Here is a 23,915-nt window from a genome sequence, read left to right as displayed (position 1 = left end):
ACAGCCTAATCAACAGAGGGAAGATAGATGCCTCTTTTATCAGTACTAACCTAGTGAGGCCTGACAAGCCACAGGAGTTGCTATCGCTCTGCAAACTGAGTATACAGGCCCACTGAAGGCCACCCAATCTCTGCTTCACTGAAGAATGTGATGCCATTTGAGGAATCCTGGTCACAGCTGGCTAAGGAGATTTCTGTTTGAGCTGCTTAGAGCCCTAGATTTCTGCAGATTGTGTTCATTCAAGTTTGTTTTTGTTTTTTTTGGTGAAGTTTTCTTTATTTTCAATTTTAAATCCCTGAGGTGTGGGAACAAGTGACAATAGTTGCATGATCCTCATAAAACAAGTTTCCTGATAGAGAACAGGAGGGAAAATACATCATAAAATAAAATGCAGTATTGACTTCCATGAAGCACACTAAGCCACAACTTGACGTGACATAACAGTGCTACTTCAGCAAGATTCCCAGGTTGACAATGTAACAGTGAATGCTTGAGATGACTGAGCTGTGGATCTTTCTAGAAGCAAGATGTCATAGAAATAGTATAGTCAAACGGATGAGAAAAGAATAGCAGGTTCTAGCCAACCCTTTAAAATGGTTTTCTTTGCTGCCATTATCATTGCCAGAAAAAAAAAAATATTTTGTTGATAATATTAGTTGAGAGAGGTCTACGAGCGCACATATCTCTTAGAAGTGGAGCACCACAATTCACATTAGAGAGAGACTCTTGTAAACACCACATGTTGCCAAAATGTATTTGTTTTAGGGCACGCCAAGTACCAATGCAAATACCTTGTGTAAACATCAACTCAGACGCACAAACCCGACTGTCCTTTTCTTTGTACCCACCAGAGTGGTGTAAGACCGAATGTATGAGCCACTTTTAAGTGGATCAGCTGATGTGCTGAATTCTAAGACTATTCAGTGTGTTTGATGCTTACAATTGACATAGAATGACCCGACATTGAACCAACACAATAAAAGAATTATTGGCAAACTCCGAAGAACAGATGCTCTTTGTTTTCTCCTCAGCTCTTGCGCATGACAATTGCCAAGCAGAGGCTGGGTGACGAAGAAGTTGGAGCTCGCCACTTTCCCGCACACGAGCGCGAAGACCTTGTTCGGCAGCTAGAGAAAGCACGAGAACAAGTATGGAGTCTGAAAGACTCTTCATTTTGATACACACCATAATGTATGCGATGGATGTATTTCATTATAGCACGAGAGTGCAAAGGTTCATGGGCCAGCCATGATCAGTTGTTTTTCATGGAGGCCCATGTTGCTTATTTTACTTATAATCTGCTGACAGCTGTTATTATGCCAGTTCTAGAAAGCTGATTCCTTTATTCCTTTATTCCTTCCTCATGGAGAGCAAGCTGGGGTATGCGAAAAGACGAATTCCTAATGTAAGAAATTGTATAGGGCTAATAAAGTGATGTTATGTTATATTTAATTTAAAAAATGTAAGGTTTTAGCTCTCCCTAGTGGGTAGTTCATACTGCAATAAGTCAATCTGTTTTTGTTTTTTGAAAGAATAAAAATCCAGTTTCCTGTCAAGTAAATCCACAATCTAGATGCAAAACTAAATTTTATATTATTTGATCCATGAATATGGATTGTATTATGTAGCACCTTTTGTTAATAATCTACAGTAGGATCAAAGGTGCTGCAGTTTCTGTATACTCCCTCAACAGAAGAAGCCTTAATTGAATTTTAGAGAATATATTTATATTTCTCTGTGTTGCAGTGAAGTTAGTGTTAAAATGACATATAGAGTTTCAATTTTGTCCTCACAGAATATCTTGCAATATGTCTTCTTCACTGCACAGTATGCTTCCAATTTTCTAACTTCTGCTAATGGAGTTAATAAAACAAGAAATATGTTTAATTCCTCAGTCTATTCTTTCATGTATTAAAAGGGGGAAAACCATATTTAGTAATTCAGTTGTAATTAATTAGTGTTTATGGTCTTAATGGTTGTAATCTCTACAGTGTCTTTTCCAAAAATATTATTTTAAAGAAGTACAGATTGACTTTTTTGTTCATGAATGTTTTGTTCTTAAGTACCTTCACTTTTTTACAAAACCATTTAATTGTGTTTGTTTTTTTTTAGTTTTCCTATTCTGTTTAATGTGGCGTAAAGTATTATTTGTTTCCCCCGGTAGAATGAAGAGCTGGAACACGACCTCAAAGCTGCAGTAGACGAGTTACAGGATGTGAAGGCAGAGAGAACGTTCTATCAGGAGAAAGTCAACCGGCTAAACCTAGAGCTCAACCACATTCTTGGAGGTCATGAGAATCGCATCATCGATGTGGATGCACTCTGCATGGAGAACAGGTCTGTCTTCCCAGACAAACATGATCTCTGCCACTGTCATCCTTATACTGTACCTGGAACCAGAACATTTTAAAATGAGAGGGTACAGTTATGGAAGACAATCACAAAGAAACATATAAAGATTTTTTTTGATTGCTTCACATTTTAGTACATTAGTTCAGTCTCAGGTAAATAAAACTAGAGTTTTATGTTCAGTTTCTGTTTTTGAGTGTTTGTTTACCGCCAAAATAATTAACAACTCTAATGTTTGGTTTTCCACCAAAGGTGATTCAGAAAACAGCTCAGGAGGGCTGTTTCTTTCTTCTGCTATTCTAAAACTCACCTGCTTTAAGGATAAATGGTTACACATGCTTCAAAAGCAGTGTTACCACTTCTTTACACTTATCAGACTTATCACATGTTTGTTTTTATCTGTGTGCAGTGCCTGGCTTCATTTAGAGCAGGTGTATATACAAAGGAGGAGTACTAAGCCGGGCAGTTGAATTGACTCTGGGAGAGATACATCTGACATTCCATTTCTGGGATGGGTCTCCTGAAACTTATCCTTCTATGTGATTTTCAGCTTAGTAAACCATAATACCAAAAATGCTGTGCAGGTAACTCCGATAAACTAGAGATTTAGAATTTTTAAGGGATGAGGTCCAGGGTTGCTGATCCTCTCTCAAGAGAAAAGATCTTTTGTCTTTTATTCTGTTTCGATTGTACTGCATGGAGATAATTAGTTCCTTAATTGACATACGACACTTGAAATACAGAGCTGAGTACCATTGATATGTAGTTTTCCATACCTCTTACACCTTAAACTATGATGTCAAAACTGGTTACAGCACTTTGGTAATATTGAGAGATTTCTTCTTTAGGACAGATGTAAGACAGAAATGGTATCTAAGCAATTTTAAAATTGCAAGTCCAGCAAGGAGCAAAGACCATCCTAATTAATTCTGTTTGTTCAAATGTGAGCTCCCTTATTGCTCCAAAGTAGAAGACAGTAAGGGGAATTACTGTACATGTTAGGCTTTTCTGTTAGGATGGTGCAGTGGCATGGTTGTTAGTGCTGTCCCACGAGTCTTGAGTCTTGGGTTTGATTTGAGACCTAAAAAGGTAGGTGATAGTATATTGACATACAGTTTTAACTAGTTGTTCCCAAGACAAGGCATCCAGCAAAAAGATTAAACTGGGCTTCCCTGAGGAGGATCTCTAGAAATAGCAAATTGGAAGGAACACTTGATGCTGGTTTACACAATTGATGAAGGATTGTGTATAGACGTTTAACTGTATTAATGAAGCCTGATTGCAAATCAATATGATCGCAACCTAACCATAGATTGTTCAGCTCAAATAAAAAAACTGTTCCATTTCAAGCAATCTGCATGCAATGTAATAATAGATGTGGGCTATGCCTTTAGTTACTTGTTTAATGTGTAGGAAACTGAGAATGTTATCAAATGCCAGATATGTTTGAATAAATCCTCTGTGATCACAGTTTAGTAATCAGCAGCATGGACAGTAGATCTTTATGATTTTTCAGTTGTAGGAAAATATCAGCAATATTAACGTCTGTGAGAAAAGAACCTTTTTCAAATGTCACAAGCTGTATAATGTAGAATAAAAAAGGTTAAATGTAGACTTTATCTGACAGTAAAACTATCGTGTTCCTGTGCTAATATAGGGGCTGGAATATCTGCATAGTAAGACGGACATGTTGTAAAGAGCATTTGGAATAGTATATCACTGTCCTTACATCTTGAAAACAATAAGCTGAGAGTTCACAAAAGTCTTGAGAGCAAAATAAGTATATTTAGCAATAAACGACAGGCAGGCCAGTGTAATAATGCACTAGCTTATAGTGTGTTTCATATGTAACCTCTCCTAAAGTCAAGTCTACCCCACAGTGTACAAACACAATAGTAAACCAGGAACCTTCAGTTTTGAGCTGTACCCTCAAGCAGTGACTGTACTGCATTGTTCGGCTAGTACAATGGAACTAACATACTTCTAAAGTAAGAATACATGCTGAAGCATGTAAAAGACAAAAATATATATTATAATTTATACACTTTTAAACAGCTGGAGTCAGAGTCGTTGGGAGCATTGCTATAGCAACATCGTCATTTTTTAGCATGATCTTGTCAAGAAGCTAAGCGAGAAATAGCCAACAGATCTCTCACCACCTGCCAATGAGCATATCATAAAATGATTTCTGAAAAAAACTGTTGGTACTACATAAACCACATTATACTGTATAATTATTTCCAACATAGCCTGTCATGAACTAATCTCAATCTTATTATTTGATTTGACATTATTTCAGCTGGTTGACTGGTTGATAAGTAACAGACAGAAAATCTGACATTTATGGTCCAGGCAAATATTAAACAAAATGAAAGTTCAGCTGTATTGTAGGAATTTTAAAATGATAAATGCCATCTGTTAAAAGTAAATAAAATTCCAGTTATTGTTCTCTTCAGCCATTTGAATCATCGTGAACACTGAGGCAGGTACATCATAGAAAAGCAAAAGACTTATTGTCATTGGGGAGTAAATTTTGTTCACAAGTGTGTGTCTACTGTACAGTATATCTGTCGGACAGGACAAAGATGTAGTGTGAAGAGAAAACTTCTTAAGAACAGTTCTTAAGAACTTAAAATTGGTTTTTCCCATTGGGTGGTGTGTGGTCTGAAAAGGGGAACATGGTAAAAATTGCATTGCGAAGGCAGAAAATTTTGTTTACTGAGCAAATTAAGAAATGACCACGTGCCATCAGTTTATAAAAGCACGAGATGTTGTTTGCAGATGGTAAAATCAGAGATTACAACATCAGGCTTGGTGAGGATTTTGAGACCAGGTTCACTATATTTTTTACAGCCTGAGCCCTGTGTGTTGTTCATTTCAAACTCCTTCATGGAGGTGGATATTTTATTGGCATTTCTGAACAGATGGGTATACGGTCAAATCTGTTCTGTGACCCTGGAGATGGAAATTGTCACTCTTCAAAATAAAATCCAATTGAAGTCAAGTCAGTCTGCTGCACATTTGTGGCAACTTGTGGATGCAGAAAAATACAAAAGCTTGTGCACAGTGGCTATGAAATTAGCTTCTCTGTCTGACTTTCTTTACTGCAAACCACATGAAATTTTAAAATTAGTTTTTTAAAGCTTTATTTAAAAGCCTTCTACATATCTAATGTACCATATGACATATTTTGTATTTATTACTGCTGTTACTTGTTTAGTTGTAATTAAAGTTTTCAGCTTTGTGGCAATTTTATTGGATGGGCAGTTCATTCATAATTTCCAGGGGTATTACCATTGTCTTGAGAAACTGATGGAAAACCTTTGCTAATTGCTTATAGATAATATATCTATATATAGTTTGTTTCACCGCAATTTGTAGAATAGCATCAGGTCCTAGCTATTTGTTTATCTGACATGTTCCCAGTTTGTGTAATAGCTTTGGCTTGTCTTGGCTAATAATTTTTAATATGAACCATTTTCTTGATTCATTACTCAGCCCGTGTAATGCAAACAAAAGTTTTGTAAGGTTTTATATAATGGAGCAGCATTATTTTATGTACATCTTGAATTTCCTGATATTTTTGTTTATAATTAATTATATCTCTCTTTAGTTAGATTCTATACTCTTTATTTCATTAAGTGCCTCTTTCTCATTATTTTTTCTTTATTTATTTATTATAGAAATTGGGGTACTGCCTCCTTAAATTTGCATTATCTTACAACTAAATAAATTTTTGTGTGTCAAGCAGAAAGTACTGTACATAAACTGTTACCATCCATTCTCTTCTGGGTCCATATGTTTTCCCATTTTGACCATCATAAACTGTCTCATTCCTTCACAGTGTGGTTATAACTCTAATATTTGCATGTTGTGCAGAAGAAAGAATATTCAAAAAAAATAGTTAATATAATAAACGTACCTACAGTGGGTTTGCTTTTCTTTCAGATATCTACATGAAAGATTTAAACAACTCCAAGAAGAGGTCAACTTGCTTAAAACTAATGTTATGAAGTACAAGGTAAAATGATTCTGTAAAATACTATTTTCATGGTTTCACTGCATTATTGACTTGTCTCCAGTATTTGTGTTTTTGTTTTCTGTATGCATGTCAGGATGTTATGGAAATATAGGACAGAGTGGTGATCACTGTTTTTTATCCATGCTGTTCATCTAAAAATTATATCCGTGACTCTATTTTAATTTGTTTGGGGAAAACAAAGAATGTGGATAAACCAATAAGATTATACATTAAGAGGAATAATCCTGTTAGATAACCTAGAATTGCTGATCAATAGAATGTTGAGGAGAATAATAGTTAATTGGCATTTTTAAATGTACCTTTGTGTATACTGTATGAATGTGAGGTCCATGAAGGAATTATATCCTGTTCTGGGTCCTACTTTGTGCCTGCCCTCTAAGGATGAGTCTAAACTATATCATTAACCAGTTGATATAATTCCTTCTTTTGTCTTTATTAGAGAAATAAATGCATGCAGTATAATGGAGAAACTGAAAAATACCAAACTGAAAAGTGAAGCAGAATCCTTAATATTTTACTTACTTGCAGGTTCCTTAGGCAACATTATACAGTATTTCTCAAATGTTAATACAACTGAAACACTTGAAGTAGCTTAATACTGCTGACTGTCTGAATGAAATTCCTACTTAACGTTGCAGAGTGCACTTGAGAGAAGAAAGAATTCCAAAATGAACAGCAAATCAAATAGCAGTGCCCTCACTGGAGTTCTCTCTGCTAAACAAGGTAGGGTTTGCCACGCATAATTAAAAAGCGAGGGTGAATGTACAGTAAGATAGGGTAGTTACTACTGCTTCCTCATAGCCCTTAGATCCTGATGTTGATTCCAATCTGAAGTTCAAGTTCATTGTCATATATACTTGAGCACAATGAAATGTTTACTTGCAAGTTTTCTTCACATGACAAATTATATAAGAGATTACATAACATTGACATAGAGAATGACATTAACAAATGACATCACAGTTCTTGGAGACAGGAACAGGGTAGCACCTATAATTTTAGCAAGCAATTAATTAGCAGCTGTGTGCAAAATCCAGCAGTGGTTCAGAGTTCAGTGCAGACTTCAAGTGATGGCTTTCCATATGGAATTAACATGATCTTATACCACCCATATGGCTTTTTTCCAGGAATTTTAGTTTCTTCCTTCCAGAGACATTATGACGAGGTTAATGGGTGCCTCTTAATTGTCCCTTTGTGTATGGCATGTACTGTACCAGATGATGGACTTGTGTCCCATCCAAAGTGTTGTCCTGCCTTGTGCTCTGTACATGTAGGACAGTCTCTGAGTTCCTGAGGCCCTCACCAGGAAAAAGCAGGACTCAGATGATGCATGGCTGGTTGGAAAGTCATACAGTTTTAAACCACTGTTTTTAAAAATGGCTCAGGCCAAGAGCATATGAGGTGTTTTGCACATTTAATTCCTTTGTTGTTGAAACTGATTTGAAAGCATTCTCTAATACAATGTGGATTTCCCTAACAAAAGAAAATAATGTTCTGAACAAAAGAACTCGAATAACTGCCACAAATTGCAGCTGTGGCTGAACAACACCAGACCTGACGCTTATGCTAGATAGAAAAAGAAAAGGCCTAAAGAAAAGGCCATTATCGCTTAATTACTCATTCTTTTAGAAATACCAGTACTGTATGTCATTTTGAGCACTCCCTATTGAAGCCAGGGAGAATCCAGGTTGTTCTTTTGTATTAATTGCTTTCACTTTCTGAAACGGCTATATTCATTCTTGTGACTTTGTGAAATCTTTCAGTTCAGGAGCTGTTATCGGAAGACAACGGATGCAGCTTGCCAGCCACCCCACAGTCTATATCGGACCTGAAGTCACTGGCAACCGCATTGCTCGAGACCATTCATGAGAAAAACATGGTTATACAGCACCAACGTCAAACCAACAAGTATGGAAAAAACTATGAATCTCTTTTTTTCCACTTGTCACTTTTTATGCTATCAGATCTTTTTAGTCTTTATAAGAACTTCATAGGTTTATTGTGTATTCTAGTGCCTAGGTTTTAGGTCCAACACCTTATATTCAAACATGGCCTGTAGTGTGCCATTGTGCTCTCTTCCATCTTGTGACCATGTGTGGTCTCAGTGAGTTCTCAGGGCTTTGCTGGAAGAGGACAGAAACAGAAGATGATGATCCTTTTGATTAACAGTTCATCAACAGAGGAAACTTCTTAACTTCTTTTACACTAACTTTGTGAGGCTATTTCACTAAAATTCTGAAAATCAGCAGTCTTCTAAAAGGTGTGTTCTCCTTTCACTGGAAGATTTTTATCAGATTTTACTTGATTTTTTATTTTTATTTTAATTGTAAATTCTCTTTTTTCTCCATTGTATTGCAAATGCATTGTAGTATGAGTCTTATAAAATAAAACTAAACCAAAAATAAGAATAATGAAATATTCTGAAGTGGTGCTTTTGCAACACTTGGATACAATACTTGATAATTGGAAACGTTCAGGTGACATGCATGATATAAATTACAATATTCATTTAAGAAAGTAAAGGAATAAACACCCAAGAAGTTTTATTTTACCTTGGTTTTTTTATAGGATTCTGGGAAACCGCGTTGCAGAACTTGAGAAAAAGCTGAAAACATTAGAAGTGTCTGGTTTGTGGAGTCTTCCAGGTGAGCTACTGATTACAGTGCACATTTGTACTTCCTTCACTATTGTCTCAAAGTCTGTAACATAGCTTCAAACAGCTTCAGCCTGTTTTCTCAACAATAGAGCTGCAGAGAGCAGTACTCATGCAAAAGAGAGACAACTCCTTTAGATTATATAAGGCATTGCTAGAATAGTACAGCGTTGTAAATCAAAATAAGGTGTTTTAATATGAATGTATGGGGGAGTGTGAACAATCTCCGTTAATGTTTAAATGTATTGATGTTTTGTGTTTTTCTTCATGCATGGCTTAATATTTAACTTTTAATTCTGAGCGTGTGCACATTCGGAAGACACTGTCAATATTCCCCCTCTCAGCTTCAACTCAGCTGTGGTTTGAAAATGTTAGTGAGAATTTTGTTTTCATGCTTTCTCAACAAACACCCAGCGCCCAGAAATACTTGCAGTCTGTGTTTACATGACCTTTTTATTAATAATACTCTATATACAGTTTCTATATATGTATACAGTACTATGTAGATCTGTAGTATACTGTATTTTAGAGATTTACTTTGGACTTAGCAAAAAGATATTTGGAAATTTATTTAGATGGAAGAGTTGAAATTGGTGTTATGGAAGTGCTTAAATGGCCACTACAATGTCCTAAATGAAATCTGATTGAGGTTAAATAGTACTGTCTTAAAGTGTTAATATGGAATATGGTTAATATGGAATATAGTCAGAAAGGCATAAGGTAGATCTCCACTTTCTAATCTTATATCCTAGATTGTTCATGACAGTTGTAAATTATATTATTGTAGAGGCTATGGTGCCACACAATATTAATAAAAAGTGAGGTATTCTCTTTTAATATCACCCAATTTTGCACAGTAATTAAAAAATAAAAATATATTTAAAACGCTGCTTATTTGTGAATTTGTAGCAGAATTTGACCACCTCAGAATACCCAAAGAAGTGTATGACCTTAACTACAAAGTAACTCAATTTCTTTTTCTCCCTGCTGCTCACCGAAGGCCTGACCTACAATGTGTCTCTGGGATTTGGGAGTATGTTTTTACTACAGTAATATTTATTACATCCATTTTATCTGCCAGTATAGCCCCCACCCTCAAGAAAGACTTAAGCTTAAAGGAACTTGCTTGTCCCTTGTGTTTTGTGTTTCTGTCTTTAATTTCTGAATGTGTTCAGTCATTTAGCATTTTGTCTGTATTTCTCTATTTAATTTACAACACCATTAATCTAATCAGTGTGCTATTGTTTGTGTGGTAGAACTCAAGCATCTCTGAAAAGAGGTATTCATCTAAAATGATAAAAAGGGAGTTATAATTTTAGAGTAAACAAAAATATTGAGGGCCATGGGAAGCAACAGGAGTTTAAATCACCTAAGTGTTTTGGATTAAAGAGTCTTTATCTTCAGCATGTTTCCGTGTGAAAATATTTCCTGTCTTCTTGGCTGTAAGGATTCTAGGGCTTCATCTTTTGGCTCAATAATAACCTCATTTTCTCTGTATGCTTGTTGTTATTATTAGTTCATTATGCTTCAAGAAAAAATGCTTACAGAGATTTGTTTTCCTTTTCAAGATGTTCTCTGCTCTATATAGGACAAACACCTGTCCATGATGTTTTCCCTTTGGAAGTTTTGCCTGAAATATTTTGGGTTATAAAAATACAGACCAGAACATTGGGACTGGAAAGAAATATGTGAAAATATGTATATTTTCACTTTCCTTATTTGTGTGTCAGTGCCTCAAAAAAATCCCAAAATTGTATAGCTCTTTAGAAAGAAAAAAAACATTTTTGATCCTTTACAAAATCTGCAAATCTTAATGAAATAAAAAAAAGACTCAAAATCCATCTTTCTAGATATGATATTCATTTTTAAATATGAAAATTTAAATAAGATCATTTTCATTACTTCATTAAAAGCCTCCAATATTTTTCATATTTAAAGTCATAATGCTATCTTACAAGCTACATATCATTGAAATGATAAACTGTGCCTCTGGATCAATGCCTAGCTAATGTGCCTGGGGAGACATTATCATTATAACAACAATGGTCTTTGATGTTAATACCTCCTGTTCTCAGTAATCTTATAAAGATATGCAGTGTATGTTGTCGGTGCTTAAATCGATACTTGTAGAATTTTATTTTCTTTTTCTTTTTGGAGGTAGTATTAGCTGAGGCAGATGTTCTTGGACTATCTGTTCAAGGTGTAATTCCATATTTATAAGACACCATTGGTTTTTTTTACCACAATATCTTTGTGCAGTCGTCCAGAAAAAGTGTTGAATATCAGTTGCAAATAGCTAAACTAGCTTAGTTCAGATCTATGATTTCTAAGTTAAAAATGCCTCATATATTTTTTGTACAGTGTATTAAATAAATCCTGGTTTTTGTAAACAGGTTTTTCTCTGCAGGGGTTTGCAGAAACATGTCCTACTATACATGGCCACTAGAGGCTGCTGTGTCCACTTTGCTTAAGAGAAATGGGGAGAGGCTCCAGAATTTCTGTGCGGTGAAGCCTGGCCGTCATAAGCCTTCATTCTCTTTTATAAAACTGACAAGCATCCATTACGGAAAATGATTGCCCACATTACAAACACATTTATGGAATGTGCTGTTCTTAAGAAATTTGTAGACGATGTAGAAAGTGAAGTCGCCTGATGAAAGTGAAACTATAGAGTAGATTGAACTTAAGATGGACAAAGGGAAAAAAAAAGACAAGAGGATCGGAGCTCTTAATCAAGTGGAAGTATAAAAAAAACATCTGCCAACTTAACAAAACTTGATTTAAGTCCCAGTTGAGTGAGCCTTAGTGAGCTGTAGTTAAAGTTACCTACAGCAGATTTAATTGACTACAGCTTGTCAGCATTTCTCCCACTCAGCGTGCACAGAAAGGACCTAACGGACTGTTTTTTTGGGGATGTTTATTTGGGGATTGTTCTTCTTGAGCTGAATGGTTGATTTGAAGAAATGAAAATGTAGACCAAATAACGGTCTTTGCTTCACGAACATGCAATTCCAGGTATACTCGTAAAAAAACATGGATGTTCGTCTGTTAACTTTTTTTCCTCGTGGGGTTGATGTTGTTCGGTTGCAACATCTGGTCTTTGTAATGCCATTACTCTCTGAAAGAGATGTTATATTATGAAAACAAGACTGAAAGCCTAATGAAGGCAAGTAGATGTACTGAGCCTGTTTGACTTCAGGACAGATGGGCTCAGAAAAGCCTGACTTGCTGTTGTTTTAAAGTTCAGAAAAATGACTAACTCAGGACCAAATGTAGTGATGACTTTAATATGCCTTTTTATTACATACTGCACGTTCATCTGGTGCATGAAACTATCCTAAAGAGTTGTGCATATCATTAGAAGAGTTGATCCAGCAGTCTTACTTTTTTTTTTGCCAAGGATCATCTCGGAGACTGTGTGTAGTCTTTGGGAAATCAGAACTACTTGTGTCGCCTGTAAGTAGCAGCACCTCCTCTCCTTCCTGTAGATAAAGTTGTAGTCTGTGCCCATTTTAACTAGTTTAACAAGTGCCATGCCAGATAAAATGGCGCTCTGACCCCAAGCTTCTCTCTCCCCGTCTGTGTGTCTCATGGAGAGCAGGCTGGGGTATGCGAAAAGACAAATTCCTAATGCAAGAAATTGTATATTTGTTGTAATTGAAGTTGTAATTTATAATGAGTCCACTATAAAAATTACATCTTCTAAAAACCTGGGGGTATATGAAAGATCACTTTATTAGCCATCTACAATTTCTTGCATTAGGAATTTGTCTTTTTGCATACCCTAGCTTGCTCTCCATGAGACACACAGACAGGGAGAGAGAAGCTTGGGGTCAGTGCGCAGGGTCAGCCACTTATACGGCGCCCCTGGAGCAGCTGGGGTTAAGGGCCTTGCTCAGGGGCCCAACAGAGTAGGATTCCTCTGCTGGCCGTGGGATTTGAACCGGCAACCTTCCACCCACAGGTGCAGATCCTTAGCCACAGTGCCACTGCTCCGCCCCCGCTTTGTACATATTGATGATCTGTGCCTTCCAAAACAGAATGTTGACTTTATTTATAATAAAGTACAGCAGCAAATTTACTTTCTTCACAGGTTGAGATTTTAGTATTAGCAGTGAGATTCTGTCCATTTTTTTTCAGCTCTGTGATACAAAGTGAGATGCAGTGTGGAATAATGATTTCTGTGTATCAAAAGGATAAGATATCCAGACTTGTGAGGATGTTTTAAAATTGTGAGGCAGGCACAGGAGCAGATTTTTCAAGCAGTTCTTCAAACTGCTTATATTAAAAGTATGTTGAGACTAACTTAGTATGTCATCAGATACCTCTCACATTTTGCATAATGAGTACAATTCAGGCCTTCCAACAGACTTTTCTAAATACTTAAATGTAGACTTAACACAATGAGGAATTATTTTTCCCCATAATGAGCCAAACATCTCAATCAGTAAATAAGTAAACAAAAATGAGTAATGGTTAGTGGGCTCATGTTATCAGTGGATTATGCACAAAATGTAATGTGTAATTATGTGGACTTAGTGAACTTGTGGGGGGAGTAAATGTACTGCTGGAGGTCTGTGGATTCCTGTAGGAGAGGTGTGAAATGAATGTGTATGGGTAGATGTTTGTCATGTAATGTTTACTTGTACTGTTTTTATGTTAAGTACGTTTCTTTGTGTGTAAAACTGAGCTGATTTCAAGACAAATTTCTGAGAAATCAGACAAAGTATTATCCTGTTGTGATTTCTCTCTACCAGACAGGTTAAATGGGCCAGATGACCTTATCTTGTTTGTAACCTTTCTTATGTTCTTAAGTTGAACACTGTAAGTGTAGTCTCTGATACTGTCTGTTTGCTGGTAAATCTTGTTCATTTAAATTTTCTTTACTCCATGCACACTGACAATCTGATACTTGTGAGTCCCTTCCTTGAGTTAACCTTATGATCCAGGGAAAAGGATTAAAATTTCAACGTCACTGCAATGATAATACAGTTTCTCTCTTGGCAAGCTTTATTCCTCCACATGCATGCTAACAAATTGTATTACTGGATGTGCAATTTTTATATGTATGTTAGAAGAAGTATTTAACCATCAAATATGGATTTGCCACTGTATTAGTTTGCGTTTCAAACTCGGTCTGAGGACACTTGCTTAAAATGGAAAATCACCAATTTTCTTTGTTGTAAAATCTGTTAAGAAAATACTTAAATCATCTGATGGGCATGTATTTAAAACATTCCTGTAGAGAAGATGCATGGTGAGATATTCTGTAGTATAAATCGTAATGTTGTAGTTGTGACCCTTATTTTGTATTGATTTTTGGGGAGATTTTATTTCTACTGACAAAAAAAGATGGATGCTATCATTGTTCACTAATGATCATTAAGTCCCTTCTGAGTCATCAGTATTGGTCAGCAGTGATTTTATTGCATAATCAGAGATCAGCAGAGCACACAACATTTCAGATTTTGCTTTCAAGAAAGCTGAGGCTTGTCTAATGTTTAGTTCAATTTTAACAAGCCCTCCTGTGAGTTGAATACCTAATAGCATATTTCATAAAGAAACGCCCACACAATCAGACTTATCGAACGTGCATAAAAAGTCTGGAACCAATATCTCTAGCTTCATAGTGAATGCAACTGAAAATGATTCATCACACATTTATGATATGTACATTCCCCTGTCTAACAGTATGTGGGCGAATAATATCACCAAATATTTTCAAATGACCTTATAAAGAAGAGCAGTGGACATCACCTGTAGCTAGTTAGGAAATATATGGCAAATAGCAATACAGGAACATTTTTTCTATCCTGTTTTGGCAAAAGTAGAAAGGAATAATTCAGGCAAAATATTTAAATACACTTCCTTATGTTTTTCCAAACATAATTATTACATACTTACAAATGTAATTACAAACAGTAATTATAGTTCAAAAGGGATTTGACTAACTTGAAAATAATCAGATTCCAGGAAGTCCCACACACCACACGCTTAAAAAATAACTTTTTTTGTTTTGCATTTCTTTCATATTTAGACAAAACTGTTTGGATTTACTTGCAGTATGTGTTTGTACAGCCTTTGCTTCCTCTGAAGCAAGCAATGCTTTTTGTACTTTGAAACCAGTTCCTGGAAACCTGTATATGTTGCTGATTTTGGTTGAAGATTTCTTCAACACTTACAGCTTACAGGTTGGTTTCTCCTTTACAATAGCAGCTTTCAAGTCACCAAGTCACTCTACCACATCACAGTGGAATTCAAGTCTCTGGGAGTTCAGATGGGAAATCCATCAGTGTAATCTCCTTTTTGTACAGAAATTCTTTTGTGGACTACATAGTATGCTTAGGGGCGTTATCCTACTGGAATACAAATATCTGTCCACTACGTTTTCTAGCACTGGGCAGCATGTGAGACTGTGAATAATTTATATTTTTACCATTTGTTGATCCTTTTACAATACAGAGATTGCTAGAGCCTGAGAAAACCACTCTAATGCCATCACAAAATCTGCACTATGCTTAATTCTGGTCATGAGGAACATTTCTTTACAATCTCTTTTTCTCAAGAATATGGCTACTTTCTAAGTAAGAAAAATCCATTTTGTCAGACTAAAAAAAAATTGATTGAAGAAACTTCACTGAACATCAAAAGAAGCTTATAACTTACTGTATAACTACTACAAACTCAATAGCGTCAAAGGTTAGTAGTATGTGTGGGCACTGTTAAAGCAATATAAACTGTATATCTGTGAGTTATGATTTGGTGAAATATTGCAAACGCTTTCTAGTGAGATTCTGGTCTGTTCCCCAGGAAAGCCATTGTTACATAGTATGAGCTCATGCATGGTCCTAGTGGAATGTGTGCATCTCGGGATAATCCTATAGGATGGGTAGCAAGTGAAGTCCCTGCATTTGACCAATGTAGTGTCATGCAGTCAATTTGCCATTAATCAAAAGTGAAGTTTTGTGGTGACTAAATTCACCTGTCCAGACCATCACACTTGTACCTCCCATTGATTGGCGCCCAATCAACATTCTTACTAATACTTGACATGATTTAGCACTTACCGTATGAAGCAGTCAAAGACACTTCAGTGAGTCATGCTCAGTCATGAATGATCAATAAATAAAAATAACACCAAACTCAGTTTCCAAAAACTATATTCTTGTGATTTTCTAAAACCATACTAAGATAAGTAAGAGTGATGCATTTCTTTTGCTAATCAATATTTTAAATAGAAAGCTTCAATTTGTTTTTACATGTGTTTTTTGTCCATGGGCACTCATCTTGTTCAAGTGTTTGTTTTTTTCTTATGAATCTACTGACCGCATTCTGTCAGTTTCTGTTTAAATATTTGCAGTATCACAAGGATACTGCTGGGATACCCCAACAAGTCCACATTTTGTAGAGACCGTACTTGGTCTTCTACATCTGGAGCTAGCTGAAGTTGTTCTTCTCCATTTTTTGTCAGTAATATCCCACACAGTGCTTTAGGTAAACCAGGTCATTCAGCTAATTTTCTGCTTTTTTCTCCTTCATTTAGCTGCATCACTGAAGCTGTGTAACTGTTCTTGTACTCTTTAGCTCTTTTTATGGGCTTTTACTTTCTATAATCCCCTACTTTTTTTATAATGGTTTCCTGTTAACACTCAGCAGAGTTCATAGAGGTAGTTTTGCATGATCTTCTCCAGCAGGAAACTTCTGGTGAAAAACTACAAGAAAAAAATAAGCACCCCAGTAAATTAAAGAATCAATGTTAGGTATGCTTGAATAATTACACGTATCCTTTATATTGCAAAAAGTGGTGTATAAAAAAACTAGATGCATACATATTTTAAGGGCTGAGTGTAATGTATTCCCTTATTCCCTTATGGTTTGGGTTTTTCTGTCTAGATAATAATACTTATGGCTATTTGCTGTGCTTTGCAGTCATTGCTTTCAACTCACATATGCTTCCTCGGTTTTAGACATTTGTTTGGTTTCCAGATGTTAAGTTCTCAGCGTGTAATATGCATATTTTATTTAATGTTCCGCTGAATGTAATGGCAACACATTTTGATGTTTTTTGCAACTATATCATGCTTGCATTATATAGGTAACAATCCCCTGTGTGTAACATATGGCATCAGTCCTTGATGTTTGCATGCAGCACTAATGAAGATGGATGACAAACAAAATCTGCTGCTACTTCCTCCGAATTCGATATTGCTCATGTATGACGTGTTGTGCCTCAGTGCTTAGGTATGCATGTTTTGAAACATCTCTTCCGCAAGTCCCAGACTTACCTTTTGGTGTGTGCTGACACTAATTTTGTGAGGATGAAATGGGATGTTCATTTTTGGTGATGTAATTTGATGCCGTAACATTTTACCTTTATTTCTGAACCTTTGGCATCTAGGAGGAAGGGATACCATTTCACTAAATGACCGAGCCCTGAGTGGGATCCAGAGGCCCCGATCCCCTCTGTTAGAACTAATGGAACAGCAGCCACAGCTGAAGACACAGCCACCTAAAGGTGAATGTGTAATTGTGTGTAACGTGCTTCAGTGTTCATTAAGGATGCCCTCTGTAAGCGACATGAAAGGATGTAATTAGCAGTGCATGCTCTCTCAAAATTTTCCCTTTAAAGCAATATTGGTACTGATGGATAAGTAGCCATTTCTTTTGAAATGCCATGGCATTTGAAAATGTTAGCAAATTCCGCCTGCTGACATTCAAAACCTGGGGCGTGTTTTGATAGCAGCCTATAAATACGGACCTTTTACATGCTAAATTGTAACAAAACATTTTTGCAAGGAAAGTCTTACATGCCGAATGGAGCATATAACATTTTAACTGAATGTTCACAAACATGGGTCAGTAACTTCCAAGATTAGAAAAGAGATTTTAGAGAAATAGCATAACTAATTTATGCCCATTTAACTTGTATAACGTAGTTTCTTTTTTATCCTTGTATCTTTTCACTAGGCCATAAACATATTATTGCAGTCTCTTAAAAGTCATGAATTTGAAATCAGTATTCCTAATGTTTTCATATTTGAATCACTCATTCATACTTTATTTTATATGGGCCTTTTTGAGGAATATATTCCATTCGCAGAACACTAAACATTAAACATTAATGTAATAATAATAATCTTCTTTTTATATAGCACTTTGATGCTATGTTTCATTATATTTCATCACTATATTTCATGCTATGATGCTTTAAAATAGTATAAGTTAAATACAAAACCAAAAGAGATGTATACATAAATTACTTTAGAAAATGAAAGAAATTTAAAAGACAGTATATAAAAGTCTGAAGACTTTTGAAAGTGCTGACTGATATTCGTAATCTGATATGGGTTGGAGTATCATTCCAAAACCAGGTATTTTGGTTTTGAAACCTAAAGACAGGCAGAGTCCAGAGGGCACAAATGACTTACATACAGTATGTACATGTACTGTATAGGGAGTTAACAGTTCACTTGTGTAGTCAGGAGCCAAACTATTCAATCCTTAAAGGTGAGTCGCAGTATTCTGAATTGTATTTGGATTTTCCAATGCAAGGAAGCTAAAACTGGGATATATACTCATGCATTTTCTTTTTAGTTAAGATCTAAGCTGCTGAACATGATGTTTCTTGTTAGGAACATGTTGGTGTTGCCAAACAAGCAGTGCATTACCAAGATCAAGCCCGGAAAAGACAAATATGTGCATTAGATTTTCTGCTTCAGATTTGGAGAGATAAAAAAGGATACAATATTACAAAGATGAAAAGATGAGATCTTAACAACATTGTAAACATGAGCTTCAAATGCAACACATGGATCAGTGATGACACCAAGATTCCTGACCTGAGTACTTGGACTGATTCCAACACAGGTGTGGGATTGATAAGGAAAGCGTAATTTCAGTCCTTAAAAAAATGTTTGCACTTTTTAACATTGAGCATTTTCTAACATTTCTAATCCCAAGGCAGACTGTGCTCGATTAGTGTCAGGGTTGGTTCTTTCTGTCTGTGTTGTATTAGCATAAAAGTAAATTATGTTGCCATACCTACAGAGTATACAGTGGTAACATACTGTATTCGTACTAAAAAGAATGGTACCAAGAGCCCTGGGTTATATTTGATGTGACAAAAAAGCAGTTAAACTTCAGATGCAAAAAAAATATATTAAAAAGATATCAAGCAAAGTTATAAAACTGCATGATCTGTTTGCTAACCAAAATAAAAGCAATAGCAAAGATAATACACATTGTTGTAAATTACCTCTTCACTTTTCCCAAATGTAACACAGCTCCACTTTCCATTCCAGAGCATTGGTCCAACCAGCATTTATTCTGTGTATTTTAATAGTTATTTTCCTTTGTCTATTAGTAGTTTATAAAGTCTATTTTTATTGTTTCAACACTACGTCTTCCTTTTTGCGCAGGTCAGTCAAAAAATGAATTTTTTGGGTCCCCAGAGCAACACTGGAGACCAGCTCAATGCATGTGGGTTTGCAAGTCATTGAACATGTTCACCCATAGAAGATGTTTGAATGGGGAGCTACGTCAAAGTTAATTCTATACTGAAAAACATATAGGAGAGACACAGCATTTCAGCTGTGTCACACCTGAAGAAGGCTCAACAGCAAAACATTGCATTTCTTGGTGGAAATCTACCATGAAACTATCTACCACTGTCTTACAATGTTAGCTCAGTCAGATTTACCTGTAGTATTTAGGATTGGAAATTATTGCAGCAGGTATTGAATTCATGCATAAACCATTCATCATTAATCTTTTTCTCCTGTCCCCTCAGACAACAGGATAAGAAATGGTGAAATTCCATCAAGGAACCAACAAACAGCTGATGGCGGCCCACAGACCCTCTTGAGCCCACAGGCAGGTCCAGAGGGCAGCAGTAAGGGTGGTATTTGTACAGACGCTTTGGTCCACAGCCCCAGTGAAAGGATGCTAGCTTTGCCTCCGTCGCCAACAGCAGATGAAATAGATAGACGTGGAGCTGAGATAGTGAAGATGACTGAGGAGCTGGCTGCTGCAGTGCTAGAGTGCACTGAAATGGAAAACCCCATAGAAGAGCGGTCGGCAGTGGCAGCCGGAGTCCAGCTCGCCACAGTTTCAGAACCTGAGTCTCCACTGCACGGTCCCTCAGACCTTACGCGTCCCAGAACTGGCATCACGGCAGAAGAGAACCTCCTAGAAGACCACCTTTCCCAATCAGCAAACGCAGATGTTTCCAGCAGTGCAGAGGCCTGCATCGAAACACTAGCAATGAATTCTGAAGCAAACCACTCCTTACTGACAAAGGAATCAAGTCTTGATAGTACGACAGAGATTAGTGAAGACTATTTTGGTGAGAGTCTTGCATAGATCCTTTTCACTTTCCTGGCGATTAAGATGGCTTTTCTTGGGGTGGAAAAAAACCCAACTTATGCAACATTGCTCCCATATAGTGAAACTTGCCTTACTTTTTAATGTGTTTGATTCGAGTTTTCCTTAGGCCGATTTGCTTGGTAGGAAGCACGTTTAGTTCTGTTTTCACCCTCTCAGCATTAAGAATGCTCTGATTGAAGTTCTGTTAGGAAGCGACTAAGCACTTAGATGCATTTTCTTTTTCTTTTCTCACTTATTTGAAGGGATGCTGACCACTTTATCCTGTAAACAGAAACACCTGAGAGACATGTGAGAAATCCAAGTGTTCAGTAACCTGTTCCACTGTTGAGCAATCACATAGTTTGGCCCTGCCCCCACAGGGTACCCCTTCTTCCCAACGTGTTTTTTTGTTTCTTCAGTACATAAAATGTAATTCTTTATGACTAGCCAAAAGGGAGTAATGTGTACTTTTTGTAAAAGTGGGAAGTTGTGGTCAGTCATCCTTTTGAAAACAATGTTTGTTATTTGGGTTAAAATGGCACTGCTGTGATCTGTGTGGCTAACGCAAGCCATTGTGCCAAGAATGTTCAGGAATAAAAAGAAATAGTGTTAAGTATTAACGCAATCCAGGAAGTAAAAACACTACAATTAAACAAGTACATTTTTCCGATTGTAGCGCTTATAGTAAGTGGCTTCCTAAATATCTTGAGATGTCAACACCACACTGTGTGTTGAAAATGTGTGAAATGTTTTCGCTGGCTTCACAGAAATTTAATATATCCAGTACATCAAAGATGTTTCAGAGTAAACCTTACTATTTGTGTAGTTGTACTAACCCTTGGACTGTTTTTGCACAAGGGCTATTTGCTTGATGTGATTTCCTGAAGATTTTGGCAAAGTTCCTTCCTATTATTCACAGTGAGGTGTGTAGTGCTGACCAGAGCACATTTAATAATTACAAAATGACTGCAGAAATTGACGCTACTGAAAGATTTATTTAGATTATGTGAATTATGTTAAATTTATTGTGTCATGCCATCAAAAAAAACAAGAAATACAGTTTGTAAGCGATTCTCTTGAAAAAATATCCACAACTGGTTAGGCTACTGGCTCTCTTGAGTAAAATTACCATCATGTAGTAATTTATATTTAAATTTATAAATAGTTTTATATGCAAAACATCAACGTTTTATGCTATACACTTATGGCTTCATAATACTAGAGAGCTGATACTACTTATTGGTGTGCTTCTCACATAATATGAATGCTTATAGAATGGGTGATGTTCTGGTGAACACCATTAATAAGTGTCTAAGAAATAAGGAAAAGATACTGTCTTGCAAATGTTTTCAGACCTTTCCACACATGGGACACATGGGAACTTTCTCCATGGGATATGGTGTGCACACAACTTTTTTTTGTAATATTTTATTAAATTCCCAAATGCTCAAATAGAAGCCTTCAAGATACCATAATTGTAAAAGAACTTACAGTAAATGTCAACACAAACTGAAGAGAAAAATTTAAAATATCTTGATTGTATTCAGACCCATGAACGCAATACCATTACATTTGTAATCTGGCATGGTACCGTTTTTGACCATGCTTCCAAGCAGATTTGCTGAAACTCTCTGAAGTTGCTTAGGGACAATGGTTTTCAAGTATTTCCACAGATTCTGGATAGGTTTCAAATTAGGACTTTGATTCAAGGACTCCAGGGTAAATTTGGCCTTCTGCTTTGAATCATTGTCCTGTTGAAAGGTAATGTATTGCCCCAGTTTTAAGTCTGTAGCAGATTGGAGTAGGTTTTCCTGTAGTAATCTGTCTGTACTTTGCTCTCCTTTTTTTAAGATTTCTAGTCCCTGCTGAGAAGTGTCAACATACCATGATACTGGCACTAACGGTCTTGGATATTTTAAATAGGATATGTGCTGTATTGCGTCTGTGCAAACTTAACACTATGCATTTAGACAATAATTTTCTGATTTGGTATCCTCTGAGCACAATACGTTTTGCCACATGTTTTCAGAATCATTCAGGTGTATGGCATGGATTACCCACTCTTTAATGCAGGCCAGCTTTGAGGAGAAACCAGAATACTGTTGACTGATGCTCATTTTCTCCCATCTCAAGCATTAGATTCAGCAGCTCTTTCAAAGTTGACCTTGGCCTCACAGTGTCATCCTTCACCAGTTTCCTTCTTGCCCAACTGCTCAGGGGTGAGTTTCCCGAAAGCATTGTAACGCTAAGAACATCGTAAACTCGATCTTAAGATCTATTGTTAATTTACGAGTGTTTCCCAAAATCCATCGTAACTAAAGTAGCACGTTAAATCCTTCATGATCTACGTGCTCCCCGACCCACTCGTTAATCGCTAAGTGCTTCTTAAACTGGCTACCTCTTGCGCCAACCTTAGCGACAGAGATCGCCAGACAGAAATTTGGAATACTAAAATTAATACTTGACTAGATTATATCAGAATTGTCATGCTGAAATGCAGTAATGCATTATTTAAGTTAAATCATTGGGTTGTAGCGGTGGCTTGTGTCATTAGCCTGTACAGACTACAATAGCAGAGGGTTATTGACTTTTGTGATTTAAAGGCCTAATATTTATTTATATTTAAATTTCAAATACCGTTTTATGTTCTGTCGTGATTGTTGACGGTAATGCTTCTACCTACTGTATTTGCTTTTAAATGTGATTGTAGGTCCTGTATGTGTTGAGAGACCATCCTAAGTTGTGCACATGACGCATGCCAGACTTAGTAGTTCATTTTCCCAGATGCCATGTTAATTAGACCAATTAGAATGTAGTTCCAATAAACCCAATAACTACATAAAACAGCAGTACTGTATATTCTCATGAAACACTGTGAATCTTAACAATGGCAGCATGTCAAAGAATTCTTGCCTTAAATCAAAGACACCATCCAGGATGCATACATCGACTGCGCAGTCAAGCTGTGCGAATTAATGCTACGGTTTGGACAAACTTCAGTCCACTTGATCATCCCAGTGAGGAGGCAGATACAGGTTGCCATGAGCAGAAATAATGGCACTTCTCAATCTAGTGGAGGATGGCCTTTCCAGACACACCCAACGAAACTACGCTTTAACCCCTGTGGTGCAGCTCCTCGTAGCGCTGCGATACTATGCTACTGGAGGATTCCAGCAGATTGTTGGAGATGCACATGGACTCAGCAAGGCATCTGTGTGTGTGTGCATAAAGTCACCAGACTGCTTCTACTCCATGCAAGCACCTACATAACATTTCCGTGTACCCCTGAAGCACTGTGTGAAACTAACATCGGGTCCCACACAATCGGCCACATCCCGCACGTTGTAGGAGCAGTGGATGGTACGCTGATACCCATTCATACTCCCAGTCTCTTGGAGCCTAGTTACACCTACCGTAAAGGGTTCTCTGCATTGAACATACAAGTGGTTTGCCATCACCAAGGACTTTTTACGGATACTGTGGCAAAGTGGCCTGGGAGTACCCATG

General features: G+C 36.7%; 1 protein-coding gene across 1 annotated transcript in view; it reads left to right on the top strand.

The window, feature by feature from the left end:
* ccdc149a (coiled-coil domain containing 149a) overlaps positions 1-23,252 on the top strand; it is a 33,294-nt gene extending 10,042 nt beyond the window's left edge. Inside the window, exons 5-12 of the mRNA XM_088914236.1 lie at positions 1,032-1,148; positions 2,165-2,337; positions 6,298-6,370; positions 7,030-7,114; positions 8,155-8,299; positions 8,960-9,036; positions 17,443-17,559; positions 19,834-23,252. Of these exons, the coding sequence (XP_088770362.1) occupies positions 1,032-1,148; positions 2,165-2,337; positions 6,298-6,370; positions 7,030-7,114; positions 8,155-8,299; positions 8,960-9,036; positions 17,443-17,559; positions 19,834-20,405 (1,359 nt within the window). The 3' untranslated portion in view covers positions 20,406-23,252. The remainder of the gene's footprint in view (positions 1-1,031; positions 1,149-2,164; positions 2,338-6,297; positions 6,371-7,029; positions 7,115-8,154; positions 8,300-8,959; positions 9,037-17,442; positions 17,560-19,833) is intronic.
* Positions 23,253-23,915: the final 663 nt, after the last annotated feature.

The sequence above is a fragment of the Atractosteus spatula genome, chromosome 1, assembly GCF_055471065.1.
Source record: "Atractosteus spatula isolate fAtrSpa1 chromosome 1, fAtrSpa1.hap1, whole genome shotgun sequence".
Lineage (NCBI taxonomy): Eukaryota > Metazoa > Chordata > Actinopteri > Semionotiformes > Lepisosteidae > Atractosteus > Atractosteus spatula.
Note: the sequence above shows the minus strand (reverse complement) of the source record. Positions and strands in the feature narration are given on the sequence as shown.